The 25,448-nt window shown below is 34.5% G+C and overlaps 1 protein-coding gene across 1 annotated transcript in view; it reads left to right on the forward strand.

The window, feature by feature from the left end:
* PHF14 (PHD finger protein 14) overlaps positions 1-25,448 on the forward strand; it is a 162,339-nt gene that overhangs the window by 46,184 nt on the left and 90,707 nt on the right. The window contains exons 15-18 of the mRNA XM_021538343.4: positions 1,397-1,528; positions 8,684-8,852; positions 21,843-21,893; positions 22,051-22,172. Of these exons, the coding sequence (XP_021394018.2) occupies positions 1,397-1,528; positions 8,684-8,852; positions 21,843-21,893; positions 22,051-22,172 (474 nt within the window). The remainder of the gene's footprint in view (positions 1-1,396; positions 1,529-8,683; positions 8,853-21,842; positions 21,894-22,050; positions 22,173-25,448) is intronic.

A 25,448-nucleotide genomic window follows, 5' to 3' on the forward strand; every position in this document is an offset into this window, starting at 1 on the left:
ATCTAGTAATTTATAGTTTCAGAAAATTGTTCTGAGAAAATTATTTGCTTCAGTTTGTAATCTAAAAAAATGTTTTAAAGTTGTCTATACTTTTTACTTATTTTTGAAGACTAAGTTGAATAATGGTCAGTTCTTCACCCTACCACACATGACTAAAGCTTGGGTGTTTTTGCTAATGTGACAGCAGTGCTTAGAGGACAAAACTAACTCCTTGCATCTGAACTAGAAGAGTCCTTTGTTCTTTTGATGTGAAAACTAACTGCACTTTGTTCTTTGAATGCAGTCATCTGAGTGGATGATTTTGAGAACAGTCATGATGCTGTTCAGTCACAATTCCTGGATGCACAAAATACTTGTCATATAAGAATTCTCAGTTTTTGTTCATGCTAGATTTCCCTACTTCTATTTTTTATTAATTCCCAAGGTTATGGAATGTATTCACTTACTCTGTCATAGATCCACCTTTTTATCCTCTTCCATAAGTTGTGAAGCTACTGACTGGGTTTTTACTAAATGCAATAGTGGGACACAAACGAGGATCCCAGACTGTGACTGTGCAAAATACATGCATGTCATCTAGGATCTTCTTTTCTCACCACAGCTGAGGAGTGACATGGTCTATTGCTTATCTAGAGAGCAGCAGCCAGACATCCAGCTAGAGCAAGTAGTGTCTTGCCCAGCTAGAAGACTAAGGGAAGAGGATGATTTTTACACAAGCAAAAGTTAATTTTAATGCTGCAAGAGGTAGAAATTTTGAAAATGTGGCAGTGGGCTGAGGATTTGGCAATTTTGATGTACGCAAATAATTGGAGTCATGCTTCACCAATTCTGTTTTATTCAAATGCACTCAGTTCCTCCCATGTTATAGTGCAATCAGTGATCACCTATTTTTCAAAATAACTAAAATTTAAATTACACTAAAATAATTATAAAAAGGAAGTGTAATTTCTAATGAGTAACATTGCCCAGCATAGCAGCAGCATAGACCTGTTTCAAGGTGGTTACCTGCATAAGTGTGTGATTGATTATCCAGATTGGTACTAGCAGGATAATTTTCTGTTTAAGCATTTGTTGTATTTTTTTTTCACTTGACACTCGTATATTTTCTTGAAGCATTGAGTGATTACTAACTTGTTAGAAGTCCTCAAAAATTTAATTGAAAGCCATTTTTTGCAAACTCTTACTTAGCAGCCTTTTATACTTTTACTGTACATTGCTGGAAGCTCCTTAAAAAAACTCCTCCAAAATTGCTCCAAAAAGTAATTATGCACTTAAATGATACATTCAAATTGAAGTTGCCATATGTTTGTATTGAAACTGGGGAATGTGCTGGGGTATATAGTTTATTCTTTATGAGTATGTAATTATAATGTTTTTCTGCTACGTGCATGAAAAGTTGTGGAATTTGCAAGAAGAACCATGATCAACACCTACTACTACTCTGTGACACTTGCAAACTTCATTATCATCTTGGTTGCTTAGATCCACCTCTTACTAGGATGCCAAGGAAGACCAAGAACAGTTACTGGTAAGAACACAGTTAATGTGTTGTCCTGCACTCTTGTACTTAAAGTAGGATGTAAATGTGAACAGACTTGCAAATTCTGGGTGGATTAGACATTGCTTTAATGCAGTTTGAGCAGTTTTTTTATTTTCAGGTTATTAGCAGTGATGTTTCAAGGTTAAAAAAAAGTTATAAAGATTTTCTCATTATTAGCTTCTGTGTAAAAATAGGTTATAGCTGTAATTTTCTTTGGTTTTGAATTCATCTGTGATTGTTATTACTGCAGTATAATAGCGGTAGGGAATTATGGGCTAATACTTTTGGGAAATAAGAGACTTGGTTTTCTGTTTATGTTAGGACTCAGATAAGCAACTCTGTTCAGTTCTTCAGGCAAAGACTTGTGATATTTAAATAAACTTGCAAGTAGTAGCTCTGTTTATTGCAATATGGGAAGTGTTTGGTTTACTGCTGTCTTAGGACTCAAATGTACAATGACAGATGTTCATAACTGTACTTACTGCAGTTAAATTTCCACAAATTAAAGTTCTTTCATGCTAGCAGAGCAGAACAAAAGCTAAGTTGTGTAATGGAGAAGTGATAAGGTGGCAGAGATTATGATTTCCAAACTCTCATAAAATTAGCTTGCTCTGCTCTGTAGTGTTAGCAGTCTGCATGCTTAAACTGCTCTGAAATGTTTTATAACAAACTCAGAAACAGTTTGTATCTGTCAAGAAGTTAAAGTATAACATCTTGAGGAGTCATTTGTCACCTTGTCTGAATGTTAAGGTACCAAATCAGAATACTGTAAGAATTGCTTCTAAAACAGTAAAAGTATTTTAACAGAAAAGTATTAATAAAAGATAAAAGTATTTTAACAGAAAAAGATTACTGTTTTTCTTCATATATATCTATTTTTTTTAATTTAAGAACTAGCATAAAACATTTACTTCTGCCATCTTGTTTATTGGTTTTCAAGATTGTGTGCCGAACAAGATAGCCAGTACATTAAATGGGAGGCTTCTCTTTTTTATATCTTATTGTGATAAAACCTGGATTTACTTCAGTAAATTTGCTTAGCAAATTAATAGACGTTTCATTTAAAATATGAAAATCTCAAAAATATTTTCACCATCACTAATACTTTCCTGAACTTAATTTTCCTTTAATTATTTAATGTAGTGTGTTGTTAGACTTTTGATCTCTTTAGTCAGATTTGCCAAGCAGTTATTTTATGTGGAAACTTTAAAAAAAAAAAAAATTTAGGTATCTTCTTCATTTACACAGGAGATTTGATTTTTATTCTGCTTTAACAAAGTTGAAAAGGCTCACTAAAAGCTATCAGTCCAAAAGATGTAAGACTAATTCTCAGTAGGTGTTAAAAGGCAAGATAGGTCAGGTTAGGTAGTAAAGCTCTTTCATTTCAAAGCTATAACTTAGCTTTGTTGTGAATTTCATGCTTCAGTTATAGCTCAGATCACAAACTTGGCTTTTACTTCTAATTAGCTCAGGCATATTCTGGAGTGTGAGATGATAGCAGACAAATTGAGCTGCATTAATTGCATTCTTTTCATCATTGAACATTCCTTTTTGTATTCTTTTCAGGATCAGTAGAGAGCATATAGAACAGACCCTTAATCTAAGTTTGAGTTCAGCAGGGTTTTCTTCCCCTGCTGTTTTGAATACAATTTTTATCTTTTGATTAAGATTTGCAGAAAAGTGCATATTTTTTTTTAGATGGGGGTATGTACTTTTCAGATATTTGTATAGGATGTAATAGGAATATAGCAGAAAAATGAAAGAAAATTGTTCTAGTGGGAAATTCCTTGAAACACTAGGTAGGTTGAAAGACTTCATTTAAGAGTGGTTAAAAACATTGAGTGTAGTTCTTTTTTAAAATAGTAATCAAGAAACAATTTTAAATAATTTAAAAATAATTAAAAAGAATTGTTTTTCTTTATGTTCTGTTATCACTGCTAATAATTTACTCAGAATGGCTAACTTGAGCCCTTGCAAAAGTCTTTATGATTACAATCATGTACTTTACCAATATATGTTTATTTAAACAATGAGTACTTCAACATGAGTTTATTCCATAAACTTCATCTTGTATATTGTGTTTGAGGATGTCAGGTGATTCAAGTTATGTGTGTGATGCTATATAGACTAATTTCTAGTTATACTTTTTTGTCCATTTCATGCCCAGCGTTTAATAGTTTAAATTACAGTTTATGAAAAAAGGTTTAGAAATTGTTAAATTAAATCCAGTACTATATGTTAATTGTAATAGAAAAAATTAAATATATTATGTATTTAAAAGCTAATTTGTTGAAGAAAGTACAAATTATATTTTATTATCTCAGTGTTTGTAAAATTTAAAATGAGTTAACAATTTTGGTCTTAGTGAAATCATAGTAAGAATTTCGACCTGGTGAGCACCAGTGTTTCATGGCTTACTAGCTGAACTGGTTTAAAGTACTTCACACTAGAAATTTTCTTTGTTCAGAGGCCTAACAGCTTTCTTTAAGGTAACAGTTATAACATTTTACACATCTGTTTATACCATAGTAAGTTGAAAGCTTGTCCTCGTTTCAGATGGATTTGGGATGAAGAGTGTAGGAATTATTTAATATAATACATTAAAGCATTAATTTATGCCTGTTTTGATGCTCTCCTTTCAGAGTAGAATCATAGACTATCCTGAGCTGGAAGGATTGAGTCCAACTCCTAGATCAGAAGTTTTAACCATACAATGAAATGCTGTGGTTTACATTCCTTTAAAAGTCTGTGATTTTCAGTTTCTTAGAAATTCTATTGCTTAAACAATTGAATATTTTTTTGATTATCATGTTATCATAATGCTAAGTCTTAACATTCTTGCTGACAAATTGTGTGCTTTTATGCTCCTGGCCATTCTGGATGTATTTTCCTGATAGAGAATGATCTTAACTGGTACTAAAGCAATGCACAAGTGTTGGCAGATGATATAATGAATCAAATCTAATTTTAAAATATTGACATTTTCATTAAGAAAATACTTGCCAGCTACCAACAAGGATTAGCCTCTTCTATTGGAGTGAGATTGCTGAAAAACAGTGTTAACTTCTGGTAGCATATGAAATACTGGGGACTGAGATGGACAAACAAGGACTAATGGTTGTATTAAGGTTGGTTGGTTTTATTTTTGCTCTAGAAGGCCAGGTTATTTTAGTGGTAGAGTTTCTGACCAACAGTTCCATGAACACTCATGCAGTATCTGGGCATTCATTCATATTCCTGACCTTGCTTCTTCAGTACTGATCCAGCACCTCTTCATCCTGAGACATTGTATAATGATATAAAATTATTAACTAGTATAAACATGTGTGGAATATGACATATACATTTTAATGTATTTGTCACTTGTCCTAATTAAAGGATGTTTGGATTGTTCCAAATGGCAATTTTTTTTTTAAAACTCTGTTACTTTACACTCTGTAAGGTGCTTTTTGAAACTTTTTGACAACTGTATTGGTTTCATATATACTATCTTTTATTTCCAGAATAAAAGCAGTCCTGGGTTTTTTCCACCTCCAGTACATAATTTACATTTGTAATTTACAGAGCCCAGGTATCATCTTGAAGCTGTGGTCCATGTTGCTCAAATTCAGTGTTGATTAATTCTTTGTAAACATTGTGAGGGGTGATTTGTCAGACATCATGTCTGTGAGACCTGTGTCTTCCTTATGAAAACAAGCCCTGCTTTTTTTCCTTTTTAAACACCAAGGACTAAACTGTTTTTTGGAAGCACTGTAGTGGTATTTGCTAAGCAATTTGAATACACTCTTTCCCGACTCACTGCTATTGAGTTAACAAGAGGTTTGTGAGGTGGGAAGTTATCTCTGATTTTTGTACCAAGTTAGTTTGAAAACACAACAAAATCACAAGATTGTTTTACTTCTGTAGGTTGTTAGTGCTTAATCAAAGACTTTCTGTATGATTAAGGGATTTCAAATCAGTACTGAGAGTTCTTGATGGAATAAAAACTTCCAATAATTTTAGCAGTAGGCACATTTTAGAAGTAGGCATATTATTGCCTGCAACTGATTTTGCCTGTGGGTCTAGATTAGGCAAGTCTAGACTAAAAGCAAAACAAAACTTGTGTACTGAAAGTTGAATCTTTGGCACTGTTTCTCCTGCTGTTCTGTTTATGCTGCATAGCAATGCTTGCTAATTTAGAAGTAGTCAAAGATTATTGCAGTAGTTCTAAAGGTGACCTGCTTTGACAGGTTCTCTGTTCACTGCTTGTCCTTGAAGAGCTGAAATTAAGTGAGCACAGCCAAAAAAAAGTCATGTGGCTGTTTTCTATGACTATATTGGGATTAAACAGCAGAATGGGAAGAGTACTTTAAATTCAAGAACCATGTTGAAATAAACTATAAGAGCTGAAAAGAGATTGTTTCCAAGTCAGAGGAGTGTGTATCTGTAATAGCTTTTCTGTGGCTCTAAGGGAGCTAACAGACAAACTGCTTTATAGTTGAAGCTTGTCTGTTTTGTAACAGGGATGATGAAACATGGTTGACTATAACAGTAGAGCTTATTCCAGTAAATCAAGACGTTGCTTGTAAGTTCATGTTTATAACTCCTTTCCCCCTTTATCTTTGGTATATTTGTGAAGTTTTGTTATGTGATTGACACAACACCCTCACCCCCATCAGAGTATGCTTTTGCTTCTCTTTTCTCGATCTAGGTTTTTTGTAATTTTGATTGCTTTTCATTTTTGACTGCTTTCACACTTGCATAACCTGTTTTAGAGCAAGCTTGTTCATAAAAACAGAATTTAAGTAACTTGAATGCAGTACCTCATGTTTTGGTGAAGATGTTTCATGTCTTCCTCAGTAACATAAAAGTTACAATACTTCACATACATATTTAAATAGTGAAACTTCAGGACTTTAGTCATCTGCATGGGTATTTTCTGTAGAATTGTCTGTAACCTAGGTAGCAGAAAAATAGTGTCTTTCCCTTGTAATAACAGAGAGATAAAGTACAGGAATTATTTAAATGATACATGCAGGGTGGTAGATCCAAGAAACTGGATTCCCCAATCCAAATATTGTTGTAAAACCCTATGACTATTTTTTAATCTTACAACAGTGTCATTTTAGTGCAGCTCTTAAGTTATTAAGGCCTTTTCTATAATTTATACATGGCACATATTCTAACCATAATAATGGGGAAAATAAATGCTTTTTAAAAATTACTCATTACTGTAGCACCTTCTCTCTGGAGAGATCCAAGCAAGATGGGCAAATTTTCAGTTTTTGATTCTCGGCTCTTTCTGCCAAACCCATGGCCCCAGTGATAATGTCCATGGTGTGGAATTAAACAATGCTGAAAACTCCATTCCCCTTTTCTCTGTAACCAGGACAAGGAGGAAGAACACAGGACTATATTCTCATAGGCTGGCACAAAACTGTTTGAAAAGTATATAAACTGGCTTCCTTGTGCTTTGGCTTTTCATAAAGACTCTATACTTGCATGAGGGGGGAGAAACGGTTATCTTTCCTGCAATCTACCCTGTTCTTCTGCTTTTTAGACCAGCAAATATTCCAAGTACTTTCATCTATCTTATTCACGCTTATCTTTTGAGATAAGAGATGATGAATCTTTTTAACATTATAATGTAGCCACAATTAGCTAAAATTTACATATGGAAAAGTTAAAGGAGAAAGATCTTGAGTTAGTGAGCATTACACTGATCTGTTACCCAATCCATTACTAGATTCCCTCTATTTGGACTTGGTAGCCACCAGTCTGTGTAGCGAACCGTGATGACTTCTGGTGTCTTTTGGTATAGCTAGGAGAAATCTGAGATAATACTGCTTGGATTACTTGATAAGAATTAGAAAACATGGAAAGTTGATGGATGTGGTATTGTGTTGCCCTGCATTGACGTTCATAGGATAACTATTCCCATTGAATGTGTAAATTGCAACAAACAGGCTCAAACACAATGTGTGTATCTGACTTTGTGCTTTTGTTTATACAGGATGGATATGCCTTTTTGTTACAAAGGTGTATTAAAATTTAACTTCAAATAATTAAGTACATGGGGTTTTTGTTTTGTTGCCTTCCAAAGCAAATTTATCATTTAGAGAATTTTAATGTGCTAATCCCTGTTAATGTCAATTAATAGCACAACATTATGTTGTTTGTTTTTTTTCTTGTATTATTAAAAAAAAATTAATAGGAGAACAGTGATGAATTGGACTTTATTTGAATAGACTTGTAGTTTTCTGAATTGGAAGTGTAGTATTAGAAGTAATTAAAACTGGGTCTTCCAATGAGTATAATGTTTATGTTTTCATTAACATACTTGTACTGAACATCCACATTTATGACTTTGTATAAGATGATTCTTTGCAAATAAAAACAAATCCTGATGAATTCCTATCTTGCTAATTCTGTCACAGAGCTTGTTAATAGCATTACTTTAGCATCTCTTAATTTTTGAAGTTCTGATGGTGATTTTGTACTTTTTGCAGAAACTCAATAGGCATTTTTTTTCAATGTAGTGTTCCAGGTTTGTTAGTGTATGTCTCTAGCTTCTATATTTGTAATTTTCTCCTAATTATTTTTTTCAGATTTAAAACTCACTCCCTTAGGAGTTATTTTCATAACAAACATGTCCTCCAAATCCCTGCTACTAAAGCATACTCTCTTTTTGGAATGAATTCAGCAGTATGTCATTGTGAAGATTAACAATCTGCTCTAGTGGAGGGCATCCCTGGCCCTGGCAGGGGGGTGGGAACTAGATGATCTTTAAGATCTCTTCCAATCCAAACCACTGTATTAGTCTATAATTAAATTGCAGCAGCAGCTACAGTAATTAATAGATTAGAGATCAGTGGGCAGCTTTAAAAATGAAGATGTGGTAGAATGAAAATGATGAAATAGGTGACATTTTTCTAGAAGATTAATTTCTACTTTCAGAGTCTTGGTTTTTAAAGTTAAGTACTGTCAGGAAAATAAGAATATCTTACTTGTGTTTTGCTTGGTTGCTTAAAATGTACATTTTAGATGTCCATTTGATTTCTTGACTTTTGACTTTTGAATTTATTTTAAACACAAACACTTCAATATGTTTCTTTTTCTGCTCTTGTGACTGCACTTTTAAAAAGAAAATCTTCTGCTTTGCAGGCAATGCTCAGAGTGTGACCAGGCAGGTAGCAGTGATATGGAGGCTGATATTGCCATGGAAACCTTACCAGATGGGACCAAAAGATCAAGGAGGCAAATTAAGGAACCAGTGAAATTTGTTCCTCAGGATGTGCCAACAGAACCGAAGAAAATTCCAATCAGAAACACGGTAAATGATGGTGGAGTTGATGTGTTAAGGCTCTTATTCATCATAATAATATTTTTGCAGATTACCTACATTGTGGACATTTGGAATGGAGGGATTTCAATTAGATTGATATTCTGGATTTGTTATATATTCAGTTTTCTCATTTTAGTGCTTTTTTAGTTGTAGTAGATATTGATTTGCTAAATTAGAAAGCTGGGAAACACAGTACTTAACTGAAGAGCTGTACAAGCTTAAGAAAAAATTTAGTTTGCCCTTAAACTTAGCCTTAATAGCTGTTGTTTACTGTCGTAGTAAGGAAATTTGCTAGGGTAGGTTTAAATATATTGAATTATAGCTGAAAAATAATTAGTAATTTTCTTATCTACAGGCAACCTGCTGACTGCACATTTTATGACTGTCACAAGACCCTGTTATTTCAGTTTGATTGGCTTATTAGTCTTACTAGTCAATGTATGTTTTCTGAAACTTCTGTGGTAGATAGAATTTTGAGAAGACAAACAAACCTCTTGCTTCCTGTACTGATGAAATATTTAGCATCATTCCTTCCTTTGAAGGAAGTACTTTTTTATTAATCACTGTGCACTTTTCCTTAAGTTTTGCTGTCCTACTTGTTCAGAAAACAAGGCTTTTCATATGTGATGTGTCATACTACCTATAAAAAGAACATAAAAATATCAAAGGGCATTTAGGTCCAGGTTACAGGACAAGCAGTGTTCCCATATCCCTTCAGACATAAGGGGTTCATCTTCCAATATATTTCTTAATATCAGGAAATACTACAACCTCTCACATTAGTGTTAAATAAACTTAATCTTTCATGCAGCACAACTTTTTTTTTCTCCACAAAGCTTTCTAGACCTTTTATGGTTATACTAGCAGATACCATACTTAATGTACACTGATAGGATTAAGCAAATATTTTCCTGACCCGGTCTTAAATATTTGTTTTAATTTTGGGCCACAACTTTGATTTACCTAATGGCTTCCCTTTCCCAGTCTGTGACTCAGAACTTTAAGAATGACTCAAGCCAAGCTGATTAATTTAGCTACAACTATTAGGAGTATGAGTAATCCACAATTAAATTTTGAGAAACTTCTCTATTTTGCTCATTGAGGGAAAGTACCCTTCTTCCTTATGCATAAGAGCTCATAGAATCGTACAGCTGCCTGGGTAGGTTGAACTTACTGTTGTTATGCTTGTGCTCACACAGAAAGAAGACTTGCCTGGTCTTCTTACTGAGCCCTCTGTATCTCATCTCCCATTTTTCTTCTTCCTTTCTCTTCTCACTCTTTTTATATCTAATGTAGTGCTCTTAGTGTGTGGAGAATCATGATTCTGGGACTATAGAGAACTAAAATTATTGCTGGAAGGACATTCATAGTTGTAATAAAAAAAGGAGTAATATAAGGCATTGTTCAGAAATCCATAGGAATAAAAGATTGATTTGTTCTAAAGCCCATGTAATAACTGCCAAGGTTCTTCAATGCAAAATGGAAACAAGTCTGATTGCTCTGTAGTGTTCCCCTCATGCTGTGGTGATTTGTTGCTTCATGTGTTACATAATAGATATACACACATTATAGTATGTAATAAAGATATTAATTGATTTTCATTGGCATACTGTGTTGTCACTGTATAGTGTTGCACTGTGGAAAAATACTACTACCAGTCTAAGAAAGATTTTGTTCCTCTGCTTGAATATTCTGTCTTTGTTTCAGTTCTCTTGTTCTCTGCTTTTCTTCAACACACAGATTTACAAGATAACATCTTTGCTGCCCTGTGAGCAGGGCTTCTCTGTAGAAAAGAAGCACTGACTGCTGAGTGTTCCCCCCTCCACTGACTGGCCCCCTTCTGGGTAACTCCCCCAGTTTATATACTGAGCATGATGTTCTGTGGTGTATAGTATCTTTGGTCAGTTCAGTCAGGCTGTCATGGCTGTGCTCCTTTGCAGCTTTTTGTGCAGCTCCTCCCTGGCAGAGCATGAAACCTCAAATCAAAGACTTTTCAGTGTATGCATAACATAGCAACAGCCAGAATATCCATGTGTTACCAGCATTATTCTATCAGTATTACTGAGACAGGTTAGCTCAGCTGGTCAGAGCATGGTGCTAATAATGCCGAGGTTGTGGGTTTGCTCCTCTATGGGCCATTCACTTAACAGCTGGACTTTGATGATCCTTATGAATCCCTTCCAACTCAGAATATTCTGTGATTCTCATACTAAATCCAAAACCCACAGTATTATACCGGCTACTAATAAAAAAATTAACTCTATCCCAGCCAGAACCAGACCATCTGGCCAGAGACCTGTGTCAATTGGAATTCTAGTGCACTAGAGTGGAGTTCTGGAGCACTAGTGTTCACAGCTTCTACATAACATTGGAGACTCAATTTCCTTCTGTAATTTGGAAGTTTGAGAGGACTAAGACTGAAGCAGATCTAAGAACAGTGCTTCTCCCTTGTACAGTTGTCTACATTAATTGCGTGCCAGGACATTATTTTGTATCCTAATGCTATATAAGCTTTTTAAAGAACCCTGTGAGTTCTCTATAGTATTTCTATCTGTTACCTTTCAAATGTCACAGTATATTTATATAGAATCATAGATTCATATCATGTTCTGAGTTGGAAGGGGCTCACAAGGATCACTGAAGTCCAACTCGTAGCCCTGCATGGGTCAGCTCCAAGAACCACACCATGTGCCTGAGCACATTGTCCAAACACTCCCTGAACTCTCTCAGGCTTGGTGCTGTGACCACTTTCCTGGGGAGCTGTGCCAAAGTCCAGCCACCCTCTGGGTGAAAAACCTTTTCCTAATATCCAACCTAAACCTCCTCTCACCCAACTTCAGGCCATTCCCTTGGATCCTGTCACTGGTCACCAGAGAGAAGAGATCACTGCCTGCCCCTCCTCTTCCCCATGTGAGGAAGATGGAGACTCCAGTGAGGTCTCCCCTCAGTCCCTTCTCCAGGCTGAACAAGCCACCCCTTGCATGTCTTCCACTCAAGGCATTTTGCCATCTTTGTAGTCCTCCTTTGAACTTTTTCTGATAGCTTTAGATCTTTTTTATACTGTGGCACCAAAAACTGCGCCCCAACACTCAAGGTGAGGCCACCCCAGCTCATAGCAGAATGGGACAATCCCCTTCTTGCCTGGATGGTGATGCTGTTCCTGATGTCCCCAGGACATGGGTGGCCCTCCTGGCTGCCAGGGCACTGCTGAGGCATGTTCAATTTGCCATTGACCCCAGGTCCCTTTCTGTGGCACTGCTCTCCAGCTTCTTATTCCCCAGTCTGCCCCTACTTTGAGGATTGCCTCAAAGTCCCAGGTGCAGATTCCAGCCCTTGCTCTTCTTAAGCTTGATACAGTTCAATGAGAGATCTGGCAATTGCCCTGATCTCTCATTTAGGACCCTCTGCAGGCCCTCTCTGCCTTTGAGGGAGTCAGCAGTTCCTCCCAATTTAGGATCATTGGTAAGCTTTCTTAGTATATCTTCAAGTCCTGTATCCAAGTGGTTTATGAAGATGCTGAGAAGAATTGGGCCTGATATGGAGTTCTGCAGGACCCCACTAGTGACAGGTCACCAGTCTGGTGTCACTCCATTCACTATAACCTAAGGAAGTCAAGTTTGATATGATGAACTTTCCCCTCATGAAGCTATGATGGCTTTGACTGATGACTTTGTTGTCCTATGAAGAGTTTTTCAGTATCTCCCAGAATAACCTTCTCCATAATTTTAACAGTCATTGAAGTGAGAATGACAGGCCTGTAGTTTCCAGGATCCTCCCTGCCCTTCTTGAAGGCTGGGACATTTGCCAGCTTCCAGTCAAATGGGACCTCTTGGATTCCCAGGACCACTCAAAAATCATCAAAAGAGGTTTTGTAATGACATCAGACAGTTAAGTATTCTCTAATGAGGCCCCATCAGGCCCTGTAGACTTACAGGGATCCAGCTGGGGCAGTGAATCCCCCACAAATTCTGTCTTGACTGGGAGTTTAGCATTCTCACAAACACGGTCTTCTGCTGAGGGCACTGGGACCCCCTTAGCCTGTTGTTGCTGTTGGAGACGGAGGCAAAGAAAGCATTAAACATCTCTACCTTGTCTGTGTTTCTGTTTGTGGGAAGACAGATTGTCCAGCCATTTGCACTCCATTGTTTTGGAGACAGCAGCTATCAAATTGTGCATTAAAATGTAACTGAAGTTTACTAGAAGACCTTTCTGATTTTGAACTTCCTGTGACCATGTAATAAATATACAAGGGTAAATTTAAACATACCATACTTTTACTCTCTACAGATGACAAATTAGTGTAAATAAACAAGACATTAGGTTTTATACTTAATTCTTTTGTATAATGGCTGCATTTGCAGAGAATTTAATGAATTTTATACATTTATACATTTCAAGCCATATGTAGAGATCTTGCAAAGACTTTTTGCATTTCAGTACATAGCTTTTTAAACTAGGTTTATTTAAAATCTGTTATCTTTATAATTCCACTTTCACACTTTTATAAGCATCATAAATCATTATTTCTGCTGCTAAATAATTTCACAGAAATCAATGGCTAATGATAGAAAATAGCTAATAGAAATCAATAGCTAATTGCATAAACCAGATATCTATTAACACCATCCTTATATTTCTTATAAATCTGAATATGTTTTCTAACATTTGCGTTTCTAAGCTGTACCATTTATTACACTTTTTCCCCCCCATAAAGGTTATAGAATAGATTATTTCCTTGGAAAATACTTTGAAGAGATGCAAATAGCATTTTTCAGGAGTAAATTGAGGGATTAATGGTTTTACTCTGCTCAGCTATTTATGTTCAGATTTTCAGAGTCTATTTGAGGTGATCCATATTATAAAAACACAGTTTTTAAAAATCTTTCTACTTCATTTGCTATCCTAGAATAAAAAAGAATACACAGATTATTTATTTTTTTATCAAATATGTCATTGCTAAAATAGTTCTGTTAGTCTAGTGTCTTACTTTTGCAAAATAAGGGTCTTTGCTCTGTCCTTTTGAAGAAATGAACTTAAGTATATTTTTAAAGATTTCATAACCTGTGCTTTGCCTACTATGTATGCTGATGTCTGGAAGTATGATGCAGTTCCTGTATGTCAAATACATACAACATCATCTAAAGCAATTTTGTGCTGCTCAGGCTAGCTATATGCTCTAAGAGTGGAAGGGATGCTTGGTGTATCCTTTGAAGTTAAGTAGTATTTGTGTTGTTGAATATTCCATCTTCCAATAAATGCTGCCAGATCCTGGTACTCTTAGTGAGCATATTAGAGGGGTTTTTTTGTGTGGCTAGTTTTTGTGGAAATTCCATTTTTTATTCCTTTTCATTGAGAAGCAGCTATCTACCCAGTGTTACAAAGGTGAAATAAAAAAATTTTGGGAATGTAATTTTTGAAGCTCGTAAATGCAATATTCTGATGCTTTGATACCAAACTTATTTTTGCTATTTGAAACCTAAAAATCTTTTTTCTGTAATTGCATTGTATATAATCCAGAGAAACATACAGTAATTTTTCTGTTTAGCAGTAAAAAGTCTGTGTTAGTTATCATTTTGACATACAGAATTTAAAAATTAATTGCTGTCAACTGAACATAAATGCTCTAGAAAAAAAAAATCAGTAGTCAGTCAACTTTCTGAAATTTAAAGTGTTCATTATAATGAACATTGTAAGGTAAATTTGTTTTCTTTATCAATTAATAGAAAAGCTTAACCGAGTCTATGACATCATGATGTCACAAATGTCACAAATGTATAAACTAATCATTTCAGCTTGCCAAATACATGGATACATGAAAATATAGGACTCTCTTTTGGCTTCAGGGCAAATTCAGAATAGAGCGAAGTAAGATCTAGCTCTTCCGCAATGCTTGAAGTAAATGGGGTGTATCAGTTTTACTTTTTTTTTTTTCTTTGTTTTGTTTAATTTCGCATTTGGGGTTTGTTTTAGTTGGTTAGTTTGATTTATAAGAAAGCAAGAAGAAAACGAAGACCTACAGATGAAAGATCACTTGGTTCTTCAGCAGCAAAGGCATGGAGAAGGGAATATATTCCAAATGGTATTCCAATGATGTCAATACTGGTATTTCTGTAAGTAAAGATAACCGGTGTATCTATCACTTCTGAAAACAAGTACTTTTAAGTTGAGTTTTCCAGGAAAGAATTACTTGTTTCAGCAACACCTGAAAACTGAGCCTTACTGGCCTCCTCTTCTTCCTGCTTCTGTTTCAGTTCTCTAAAAATGTGCTTTGGAGAAAATTAGTGTTAAAAAGGACAGAAGTCAATCCTGCTCTTTCTCAAATTGTCACTTGCTTAAGTCTGAGAAGCAGTAGTTACAAATTAATTGATAGACTCTGATAGTTTTACTTGACAGCAGGAATGTTGCAAACCTTTTGATTTTCTAGGAAAAAGGTTCTCAAGAAAATGAAAACTAAAAAAAATAGAGAAAAATTGTATTTCTATGTAATTAAGCTTCATGGTTGACTTGTTTCTTTTTATAATCATATTTGGATTTACTGCTATTTCTTTTTGTCTGACAGTTCCCTTTTTATTACTGTCATTTTTCTGGAAAATTTAATAATTATTTCAGAGATTTTTTTTTTTATAGTAGCGATATATACCATTTAAGATACTCACTTTGATCTGTACTGAGCAAGTATGCCAACTGGTGTCTACATGGCAGTCCCTACCTTTATTTGAAATTATTTTATGTCTATGTGGTACCATCAATGGTGTCATCAATTGAACATTTCTTCTGCCTTTTAACAAAGCAGAGGGAGTCAAAAGGATTTTTTTTCTGCAACTGGTCTCATTTCCTTTTCATAAGGAACGGATGACATAATGAATTAAAAATTGCTATCTTGGCAAAATGGTCAGGATAGAGATTGGATGATGATCAGGATAGAGAACATACTATCTGTGCAGTTTTTACCTGTGTGGCTTTTTTTTGCAGGCTTTTGTGGTTTGTTTTATGCTCACTATTGATAGTGCACTGATTTAATTTTTTGGTTTAGTGAAAGTTTCCCCAATTCTGTTTTCTGAGAGTGTTCTGTTTTGCTTGTGTTTCATATCAGATTTATCCTCTGTTCTGCACCGACCTCTTTGTTTGGAGTGATTATATAGCATTTTAATGTTTATTGATTTTTTTTTTTTTTTTTTTTTTTTTTTTTTTTTTTTTTTTTTTTTTTGCCTTTGGATTATCTGTAGCAGTATATGATAAAGCCTGCATAAGTGAAATAGTTGAGGTTTGGAGGTTTTTGGCATGTGTGATCTGCATTTATGAACCATAGTTTGATAAAAGATAAAAAAAAAAAAACTGTAGAAGTATATCATTAATGTTAGTGTGTCAGGTACAACTTGACATAAGGTAGAAATTAAAATGTCTGAAGAATTTAGGTAGGATCCAGAAATTAAACCGTGGGTGAAATCTTGTACTGATCCTCTTCACTGTGCATGTCAGCATGTGTAAAAGACAGCTATGTGTCTTTTTCAAGTAGTCACTGTAACCACAGGTCTGGCAGGTCAATATGTGCTGTTGTTTCTGACAAGAAATGTGAAGATTGTAGATCCCCAAAAATCAAAGTGCCTAAAGCTCTTCACATTTTATTATTAAAATTATATCTTAAAATTACAATTACACACAAAACAACTGCTACAGACTTTCTGCAGGGGAAAGAAATTACTATAGTAACAATAGTTTTGAAAGTCAGATATATCTTAAATACATTGTAGTTCAACGCCTGCTACATTTATATTTTCTTTCTCAAGGAATATTTTGAAAAAGCGCAGAATTCACCACTGATCTTCTGAAAAACGGTGACAAAAGACATAAATCCAGAACCATGCTAGTTCACTTTATATGGAGTGGACTTGAACCCTTGCCACTGACCACAGTTGCTTTCAGTATTCCGTATTCTTTTCTGTGTATTGTTAAAATCATTGACTTCTCTGTGTTTTCTTGTGAAAAACAATAAATTAATAAGTGACAGTATACATGTTTATCCTCTAGGATCACTCCAGAAAAAAGCTCATGAGGAGCATGTACTTCTGACTTTCAGGAATCACCTCTCCCGTTTTGGTTGGTTTACAAATTCTGGATCAATCATGTTTGGTTTTTTCATCCAAGTGGCAAAGCAAAACTTCTCCAAAGGAACATTATGCCTTCTTTTGATTATATTGCACTCTTTGGATTAACCGGTTTAAAGCTAAACAGTGAAACAACAGTGAGGTTTGGTGACAGCTGTGGTTTTGGGTAGACAGTAGTGGTTTTGGGTCATGTGGGTGGGTACCTGGTCTGTCCTGTTCACCATTGTGCTTTCTCACCTGGAAGCTACCATGTCAACTTGTGTCACCTGTTAGTGATGCCAAAGGGACTGTTTCCTTTGCAGCTTTGCTTTGCTGCCTTGTTTCCTTTTGCAAACATCGTTTCCTTTCAACGACTGTAGTGTTCATCCTAGGCTTTATTTGTTCTTTACAGATGTCTTTCATTTGTCTCATGTATAGAATTTACTTTTCTGAGAATATACAAAATCTTTTAGTCAATGCATTATCTAATCTTCTTCATTTTACGTGTTTCATATTTTTGTCCTGTTGCTTATAAACAAATATACAAGATGTAAGCATTCACTTCTAGCTTTTCCAAGTTCAAAAGGGAGACTGCTACTTCAGTCTTTTTTCTCCTACTTTTAAGTTTGAGCCCATTGTTGATCACATTTTTCCTCAGCATATTTTCTTTCCATTTTGGACAGTGTTCTTTAATGCTGTTTTTTTTTTAAAGTGTCTTGAGTTCACCATTTCGTCTCATGCATCACCCGATATCTGTCTATGTCACATTGTATCATTTATGACTTCATTATTAATTTATTGTGTTGGTATTCTGGTTTTTAGCCATTTAAGTCATGATTCTTTTAATTCCCTATGCCAATATGCAAGTTTCCACTCTGTAATAGCAGAACACTGCACAGCTTATATGGATAATTTTGTGACACAAAACACAATGGCTGAAAGAAACCAATTTTTTATTTAGCTTTCCCTTGACTATGGAAGTGTATGCTCTAGTTCTCCTATTTTTTTTCCAAGGCTTTCTTTAACCTTCTTTATTAATTTTGTTTTGTTTCTTGCATTCTATATTATAAAATGATACATATTTTATGGGGTATTGTAGAAACTGGCAGCTTAGATCACTACAAATTAGATTAGACAGGAATGTTGGGTGTTTCCTGATTTGATAGCTGTTTGCATGTGAGGCCCACCACTGCTTCTATCTAGGGACTCTTGTAATGTTTTCTGTGAATTTTTAAAACGATAAGCAAGACAGGTAGGATTTTGTCTTTTCCAACTATTAAATGAAAAATCAGAAGTTAATGAAATAACTGAAATAAGTGAAATGGGATATGCCTTAATACTGTGGGCTTTTTCTCTAACCTCCACAGATAGTAAGTCTTGAACTAAAAGACAAAAAAGGACATTGCTAATCTTTTGGTTTCATTTATTCAGAGCATTGCTCTTTTCAGAGGACAGGCATTAAAATTGCTGTGAAGGGTAAACCTTTGGTGAGATATTCTTCGAAAAGATGGATTGCTTTCATCTGGATGATTTCATTGAATCAAACAGCTCAGTTTCTTTACCCAAGGAAAATAATCTTACAGTATTTTGAAGAGTTTAATTAGGAGTTTATTTGATCAGGCGTGTCTTTCCACTCAAAATGTTATGCTAAAAAATACTAATAAGAAGAATTTAATCTATTTTATCTTTTGCAGTTTTTAACTTTTTTAACAAAGTGTTTCTTTTGTTATTGTTTAAAAATAATTCCGTTTTATGCTGGCATCTTAATTTTAATTCCTTGACCTTTCTTGGTCTGCTCAGATTACTTTGGGTTGTATTGCTAATAAAATCAGGTACTATATTTCTCTTTCAGTTCAGTGTAAGGTATGTTCTTTGTGGTGCAGCAGCTAAATCTGTTTATTTCAAATAATTACATCTTTTAACTTGATTTCCTAATGACAATAAATTAGTCACTTGCCTACTACTATAGTAACATTGCCTTTAGTAATTGGTAGACCCATTATTGCAATATTTGATTGAGAGCTATGTATGCCTAAGATAATTTAGTGCTGGAGTGTTTTTTAGAGCAGCTGAAATGGAAGGATGCTGTTTCAGTATAGAAAAGGTTCTCACTTTAGTTGGGGAACATGAGGACAACTTTGGGATACGTTGGGAGGTGCGATTTGGATGTACTAGAGAAGTTAAGAAGTCACTAGAGAAGGAGAGGAATAGAAATAGTTGGTACTGTGGTACTGTTTCAGGAGGTCAAATTTTATTAATTCAACTGGTTTTAGTGTCATTCCTTTATTTGTATTATTTCACTACCATAATTGTGAAAGGAATGAAATGAAAAATAGAGTCTGCACTGGTTATGATCGTGGCATATTTTTCTGAGTTTTGGCGCAATTAAGGTTATATAGAATCAGCCCTTAACTATAGGCATCTAATTTTAAATCCTCAGTTGTTTGTGTAGTAAGCAGAGCTGCATGGTGATTCCATTCTGATCCTGTGGGCTCCAGAGCTCAGTGACTGGAGTCTGACTGTTACTGGTAAGGGAAGTGTCTGAGCACATCGCACACTTTGCCCTTACTGGAGTGCCCACTGAATGAATTCCAAAGCTGTGTAAATACAGAATTTAGGATGAGACACAACCAAAGACCTACTAGTCAGCAGTCATTAAATGTCAACATTTGAAATAATTTTTCATAGAAACCTTTTATTTCCACACGAGGAAAATTTTATAGGTATATATTTTGAGCCAATTTTCATTGTTCAGGACTTTTTTGGAGATTAGTGTTCTTGTTCTGAAGTGTCATCTTGTCACAGTTGCCATGTCTGGGTTATATGTCTCTAATCTACACGTTTCTCTGTTTTGACCTGTACTGAGTTGTCTGTCCCAAATGGTAGAAGTTTTACAGCATTTCTACCTTCTGCAGATTATTACCTAGATTTCCAAATTATATATAAGTTTTCAAGATAGCATTACTCTGATGGTGCAAGGCATGCACCCTTTGTCTCTTGCTGCTTAAATATGAAGAGTGAGGACCCTAATGCTGCCTTTATTAGCATGCACCATTATACCTACTTCTGTATAATCTTTGCACAGCTGCATTTAGGAGGGCCTCCATAGCTTAAAATTGTCCAAGTTTGCTCTTAGGACTAATTCCAGAGGCTGAAAGTAGTAAAATTGGCAATTAGTTTGCTGGTGTCTGATCAAAATTTTTTTTGTTTAGTTTTAACTTGCAGTGACCTTGAATTGTGTAACATAGTTAACACATAGCCCATGTTACATTAATAACTCTAATATTACATTGATAAATTCAGTTATATGTAGTAAATAATTTTTTCCAAATTTTGGCACTACTCTGTGGCTTGTGGAATGTAGAACACCTCAATTAGTAAATCTTTAGTAAATATTGATATGTATTAAATGGATAAGGTTTTACTGTTTTTATAAATCATCCTTAGGGAAATGTGAAAGAGAATCCTTGTGACAAAGTATTCTAAAGAGCTATGAAATAGACTAGCATTTTCCATTCCACTACATTCATTGCTACTACAGTGTTAAATAATGTCTAAAAATCTTCCCAAACAGAATGTTATTAACATACACAGATTAGTATCAGCAGAAGTATAAAGGTATAGATGTGTTGAAGTGGCAGGTTTATTTGCAGTGTAGCAGTATTTAAATCTCTAAAACAGTTTAAAATAGAGAATTCTTTAATTTGAAGCTAGTATAAATCACTTTCAAAGAGGACCAAAACAAGAGAAGCATTATACTGTTAACTTCTTTGGAATTGACTTTATGATTGCCTGTGCCTCTAAACTGGTCTAAGATTTTTTTGATGAGCTGTTGTTTACTTTTTTGGAAGTGAACACCTGCTTCTTCAAAAAATGTTTTAAGAACATAAAGTAGGCAGTGCTTTTCTTTATCATATGATAAATTACTTCCTAATGTGGTGATTTTTTCCCATAAAAACAAACATTTCCATGGTTTTTATGTATTTACGTTATTAGTGTCTGTATGTCAGATATTTTGGGTTACTGGAATAGTCTCTGATGTTTCTTATTTTCTTCCACATCCCTTTTAATAAACTTTCCTTTTTATACAAGAAGGAAAGGGTGATATTGTCAGCTTGTGGCAGTTATATATCACAAGCAGGTTAGTAATGCTGTTTTTTCAAAGATAAAATGTAGTGACTTAACCTGAACTCATGCAAGTTTTATGTAGTAACTTAAAAAGTGGTTGGAAACCTTTCGTACTCACTGGTACAGTCCATGGATACCCATTGTCCTCCACATTCTTGGAATTTAAACTTTTTTGGCCAACAACAATACTGAAAAAATTTGTAGTTCTTGTGTAGAATCATCAGAAACACCTGTTGTGTACCAGTCACATGTTGGTATATGCTACAGCTTTATGAGCATTTGCCATATACCCATTATACAAAGCTTCAGTTTGAAAGTTTTAATTCTTATTACTCTTGAAATTTTTTGAGTTATTTTGTGCTCCTGTTTTGGTAAAATTCTTTAATTAATTTTCTTTTAGTCTTACCATTTGGCTTATAAATAGAGCACATTTTAGTGCTCAATGAGTTTTTTTAATACACTGTTTATACCAATTTTGAAATTACTAGTTTTGGGAAGTTTGTGCAAAGTCTGTAAGAGATTTTTAATTCTAGTGGCAGTCTTTTTAAAAATAAGACTTAACATACTCAAGTATTTATATTTACTTTCTGGCTAGTTCTGTAGATTTATATTCAAAATGTGAAGCTGTTGTCCCAGTACTGGCAATAATTCTGTAGGTAATGATTGAAGTTATTTCCTGCTATATGTTTTTGGTGTTAGGAATAATAGATAAATAGCAAAAACATTCTGTTACCCAACATTGAATTTTAAATATATTTTCTTCTAGAGAACTAGAGGACGGAAACGAAGCTTTGTGCCTGAAGAAGAAAAACCTGAGGTTGGAATATAGTGCTTTGTTTGTTTGTTTTTTTAACAATTTCACAAAAAATTAAACTTTAGGCTGAAGTGTTACTTTCCATGCCATAATTGAAAATATTTGCTTTCCTTTCCTCCTTTCCCCCCCATTCCTTTCTTTTTGCCTTCTGCTGTGACAGGAACGTATTCCCAGAGAAAGAAGGCAACGACAGTCTGTGCTGCAAAAGAAGCCCAAGTCAGAGGATTTAAGGACTGAGTGTGCTACCTGCAAAGGCACTGGAGACAATGAAAATCTAGTCAGGTAGGTTGGTTTGATACTCTGATCTTATGAGGAGTTAAAACTCCCAGCTTTATCACTTCGTCATGATTAAAATGAAATTATTTATTGAAAACACAATAAATTTCCTCCCCTTATTTTGTAGTAGTACTATATCAGAAATGACTTTATTCACTTATTGATCTGCCAAGAATATTTCCATTTATAAACTAAGATAATCTGGTTTTCTGACACACTAGGATTAATTTGCTCTCATTAGGGTGAATTGTCAATGTTTTAGAGCAGGTCAGAAAGATAAAACAACATTTTAATTATATTAAAGCTACATGAGCATCCTAAAAGTAATTAAATTAAAATAATCAACAATTTTATGAACTGAAATGTGGATTGTGATGAATTTATGTTTTTAAAAAGGTATTAATACTACCTCCATTAATGCAGATCATGAAAGGTTTTGATAATTGTGTTTCTTATCTGAAACAGAAATGAAAAAAAGACCACTGAATGATGTTTTAATAGGTGCAGAAATCTAATTAAAGTATAGAATAGCTGCTATTAAATAGCTACCATTGACCACAACTTCTGCAGATTTTTTTATAGCTCACATTGTAGTATCTTTGCAAAGCTGTAAAAAACTGTTCATAATTCTTGAAAGAATCATGGACCTTATCAATCAGAAAGTGGGTTTTAAATGCATCTACAGAGATTTCATTAAGATGATCTTATAAGTTCAGATTTAAAAAAGTGTATTGTACTTAGGTACTATATGCTTCAATGAGATTTTTTTAGACAAGTTCTTCTCTTTAGGTCAGATATAATTGTTGCTTTTAACTGGAAGGAATACTCCAAAATAAGGCTTTTAGTTTGTTTCTGGGAGTCAGAGTTATAAGAAAGATCAGTCACTGATGACATAGGCAAGCAACACATAATTAGGATGTGTCACAGGTACAGATGCCTTGTACATACTCAGAATAGCTGGTTTTAGTATCAACTACAACATATGATTTACCATAGAAGTTGATAAAATTTCAAGGTTGTGTGCCAGAGTGTATTTGTATTTCCAAATTGGAGGCAGAGTGCCTGTACAAGCTCATCAGTAACTGTGACTCTCATATATAGACAAGCCACTACTGCTGGGTAATACTAGATTGTGCTCAGAACCAGACTGTGAAACAGAGGGGGGTGTTACAGGGATTGCTCATGCAGTTACACTGATGAGGACTGGTGGCAGCAGGTTTTTATCTGCCCATGACAAGATAAAGGGCTTTCTTAAGCCCTATAGTTTGCAAGAAATAAAATATACAGGAAGAATGTTTTGTTGTGGGAAGGAATCCTGGTAAAACACTGTGTTTTATTGTGAAAAGGGCAGTGAATTAGTTTTTTTTCTTCAGGCTGTTTTTTGGAAATGTTAAAAATACCACACTGGAAGACATAAATGATAAGATGAGAAAATGTCATGAGGATCTGTATATTTAAGTTGTGATTAAAAAATAATGGTAGAAAATTACTGTTATGTCTTGTTTACTACAGGAAAAGATTTTAGTAGTAATTTAGATGGGCCAGAAATAAACATATTCCATGCCAAAACCCAACAGGTTTTCTTAAAAATCACTCTCATAATGAAGCCAAGAAACTGAACAGTACTCCTGCATAGGAGAAGGAGTTTGTTCATAGGAGAATTATGAATCCTCTGTTCATAATTCTCTGAAAAATATTTCCTTAGATCTTATTTTTCATATTTTTTTTAATAATTAAATTTAAAACTTGCTTTTCTTCAGATAATTCCTATAAATAGCTTCAACTTTATCTAGTTTAGATTACCACTACTTCTAAAGAGCTGTGGAAGTTTAATTTTGATAATTACTAAATTATGTTAACTCTGCAGTCTGAGATGTGTAGGGGTGTGATCCACAGAACGTTCCTATGTCAGAGAAAGTTTTCAGAAGCTTCTTTTCTATTGCATTGTCACAAAGTGATGCAAGTGACACTTGGCCTGCGCTGGTGCTTTTTCCTCCCTGTTCTATCATGCAGGACTCCTTTGTGGTGGTAGAAATAGTGTTTTAAATGCTAGGTTATAGGACTCCTTGCAAGCAAGAAATGTTAAGTAGGGAAAACAAAGTATTTTTTTTCAATATCTGTTTGTTTTGCACTATCTGTTAATAAAGCCCAAAATTAATTACAAGCTTTTGTCTAAAACATGTTGCTTTTATTTATGCTAATAGTTTAGCAGATATGTATCATAGACATGTCAAGATAGTGCTTATTAAATCAGAGATGTCAGATAATATAGATAGGCTCTTTCAATATTACAGCATGCACTAGAACTGAAAGTTTAGATTTTGTGGTTTTATCCACTAGAAAAGATCATTCTTCCGGTCCTTATGTGATGGCTTTTTTTGGGTTTTTTTTTGGGTTTGTTTTTTTTTTTTTTAGAAATTACAGTGAATTTATTTTGTAAATAAATAAAGAATAATTAGTGGCATACTCAAGATTTACAGATCTGACAGTGAAAAGTTAATTGAAACCACATACTCAAAGTGAAGTTGGATCTGTAACTGTCATTATAAATAAATGAGAGAGCTATAGCTGTAATTACAGGAAAGTGTGGATTTTGAGTATCTTTTTACCTCATTGAGTTTTGAGAGGAAAAGCAGTAAACGATGGAGGTGTTAAAATACTTTGTATTTGACACAGGTAGGTTTGATATGGGGCAGGCATGAAGACATAGCACTTTTTAAAAAGAGAGAAGAGATAAATTTTCCAAGGAATTCAGAAAATAAAGGTTCAGTTTGTTTTTAGAGCTGACCTCTGCTGCTTGTTTCAGAAAGCATTTAGATATGATGCTTCTATTTTCATTTTGTGAATCTCTTGAAGTCATGTATAGTAGACATTTAAAAGGTTTCCTGAGTGCTTAATTACAGTCTTGCATGAACTGCTTAGAATGCTAGATCTTGCAGAGGAATTGCTTTATTTGTAAGTACCTTCTGTTTTGGTTTTGTTCTTTTTTTTGTTTTAATGAGGCTGTATTCACTGATGCAAATCTTTAAAAATAGCTCCCCAATAGTTCTCTTTAGAATGTCACCATATTTAGTAGAAACATAGATAAAGAAGTGTCTTTCAGGTGGCTGAATATGTGATAGGGAGAACCTGCCCTCCATATTGGGCATTGTACAGATGAAGTGCTTCTAGCACAGTATTACTGTATAATCTGCTTTGGTAAAATGACAAATTAAGATGAACTTAAGTAATTTTAATGTATAGAATAGTTTTTTAAAGAAGAATCCACAAGCTAATCCAGTT

Source organism: Lonchura striata, chromosome 2, assembly GCF_050655825.1.
Source record: "Lonchura striata isolate lonStrDom1 chromosome 2, ASM5065582v1, whole genome shotgun sequence".
NCBI classification, from domain to species: Eukaryota; Metazoa; Chordata; class Aves; order Passeriformes; family Estrildidae; genus Lonchura; species Lonchura striata.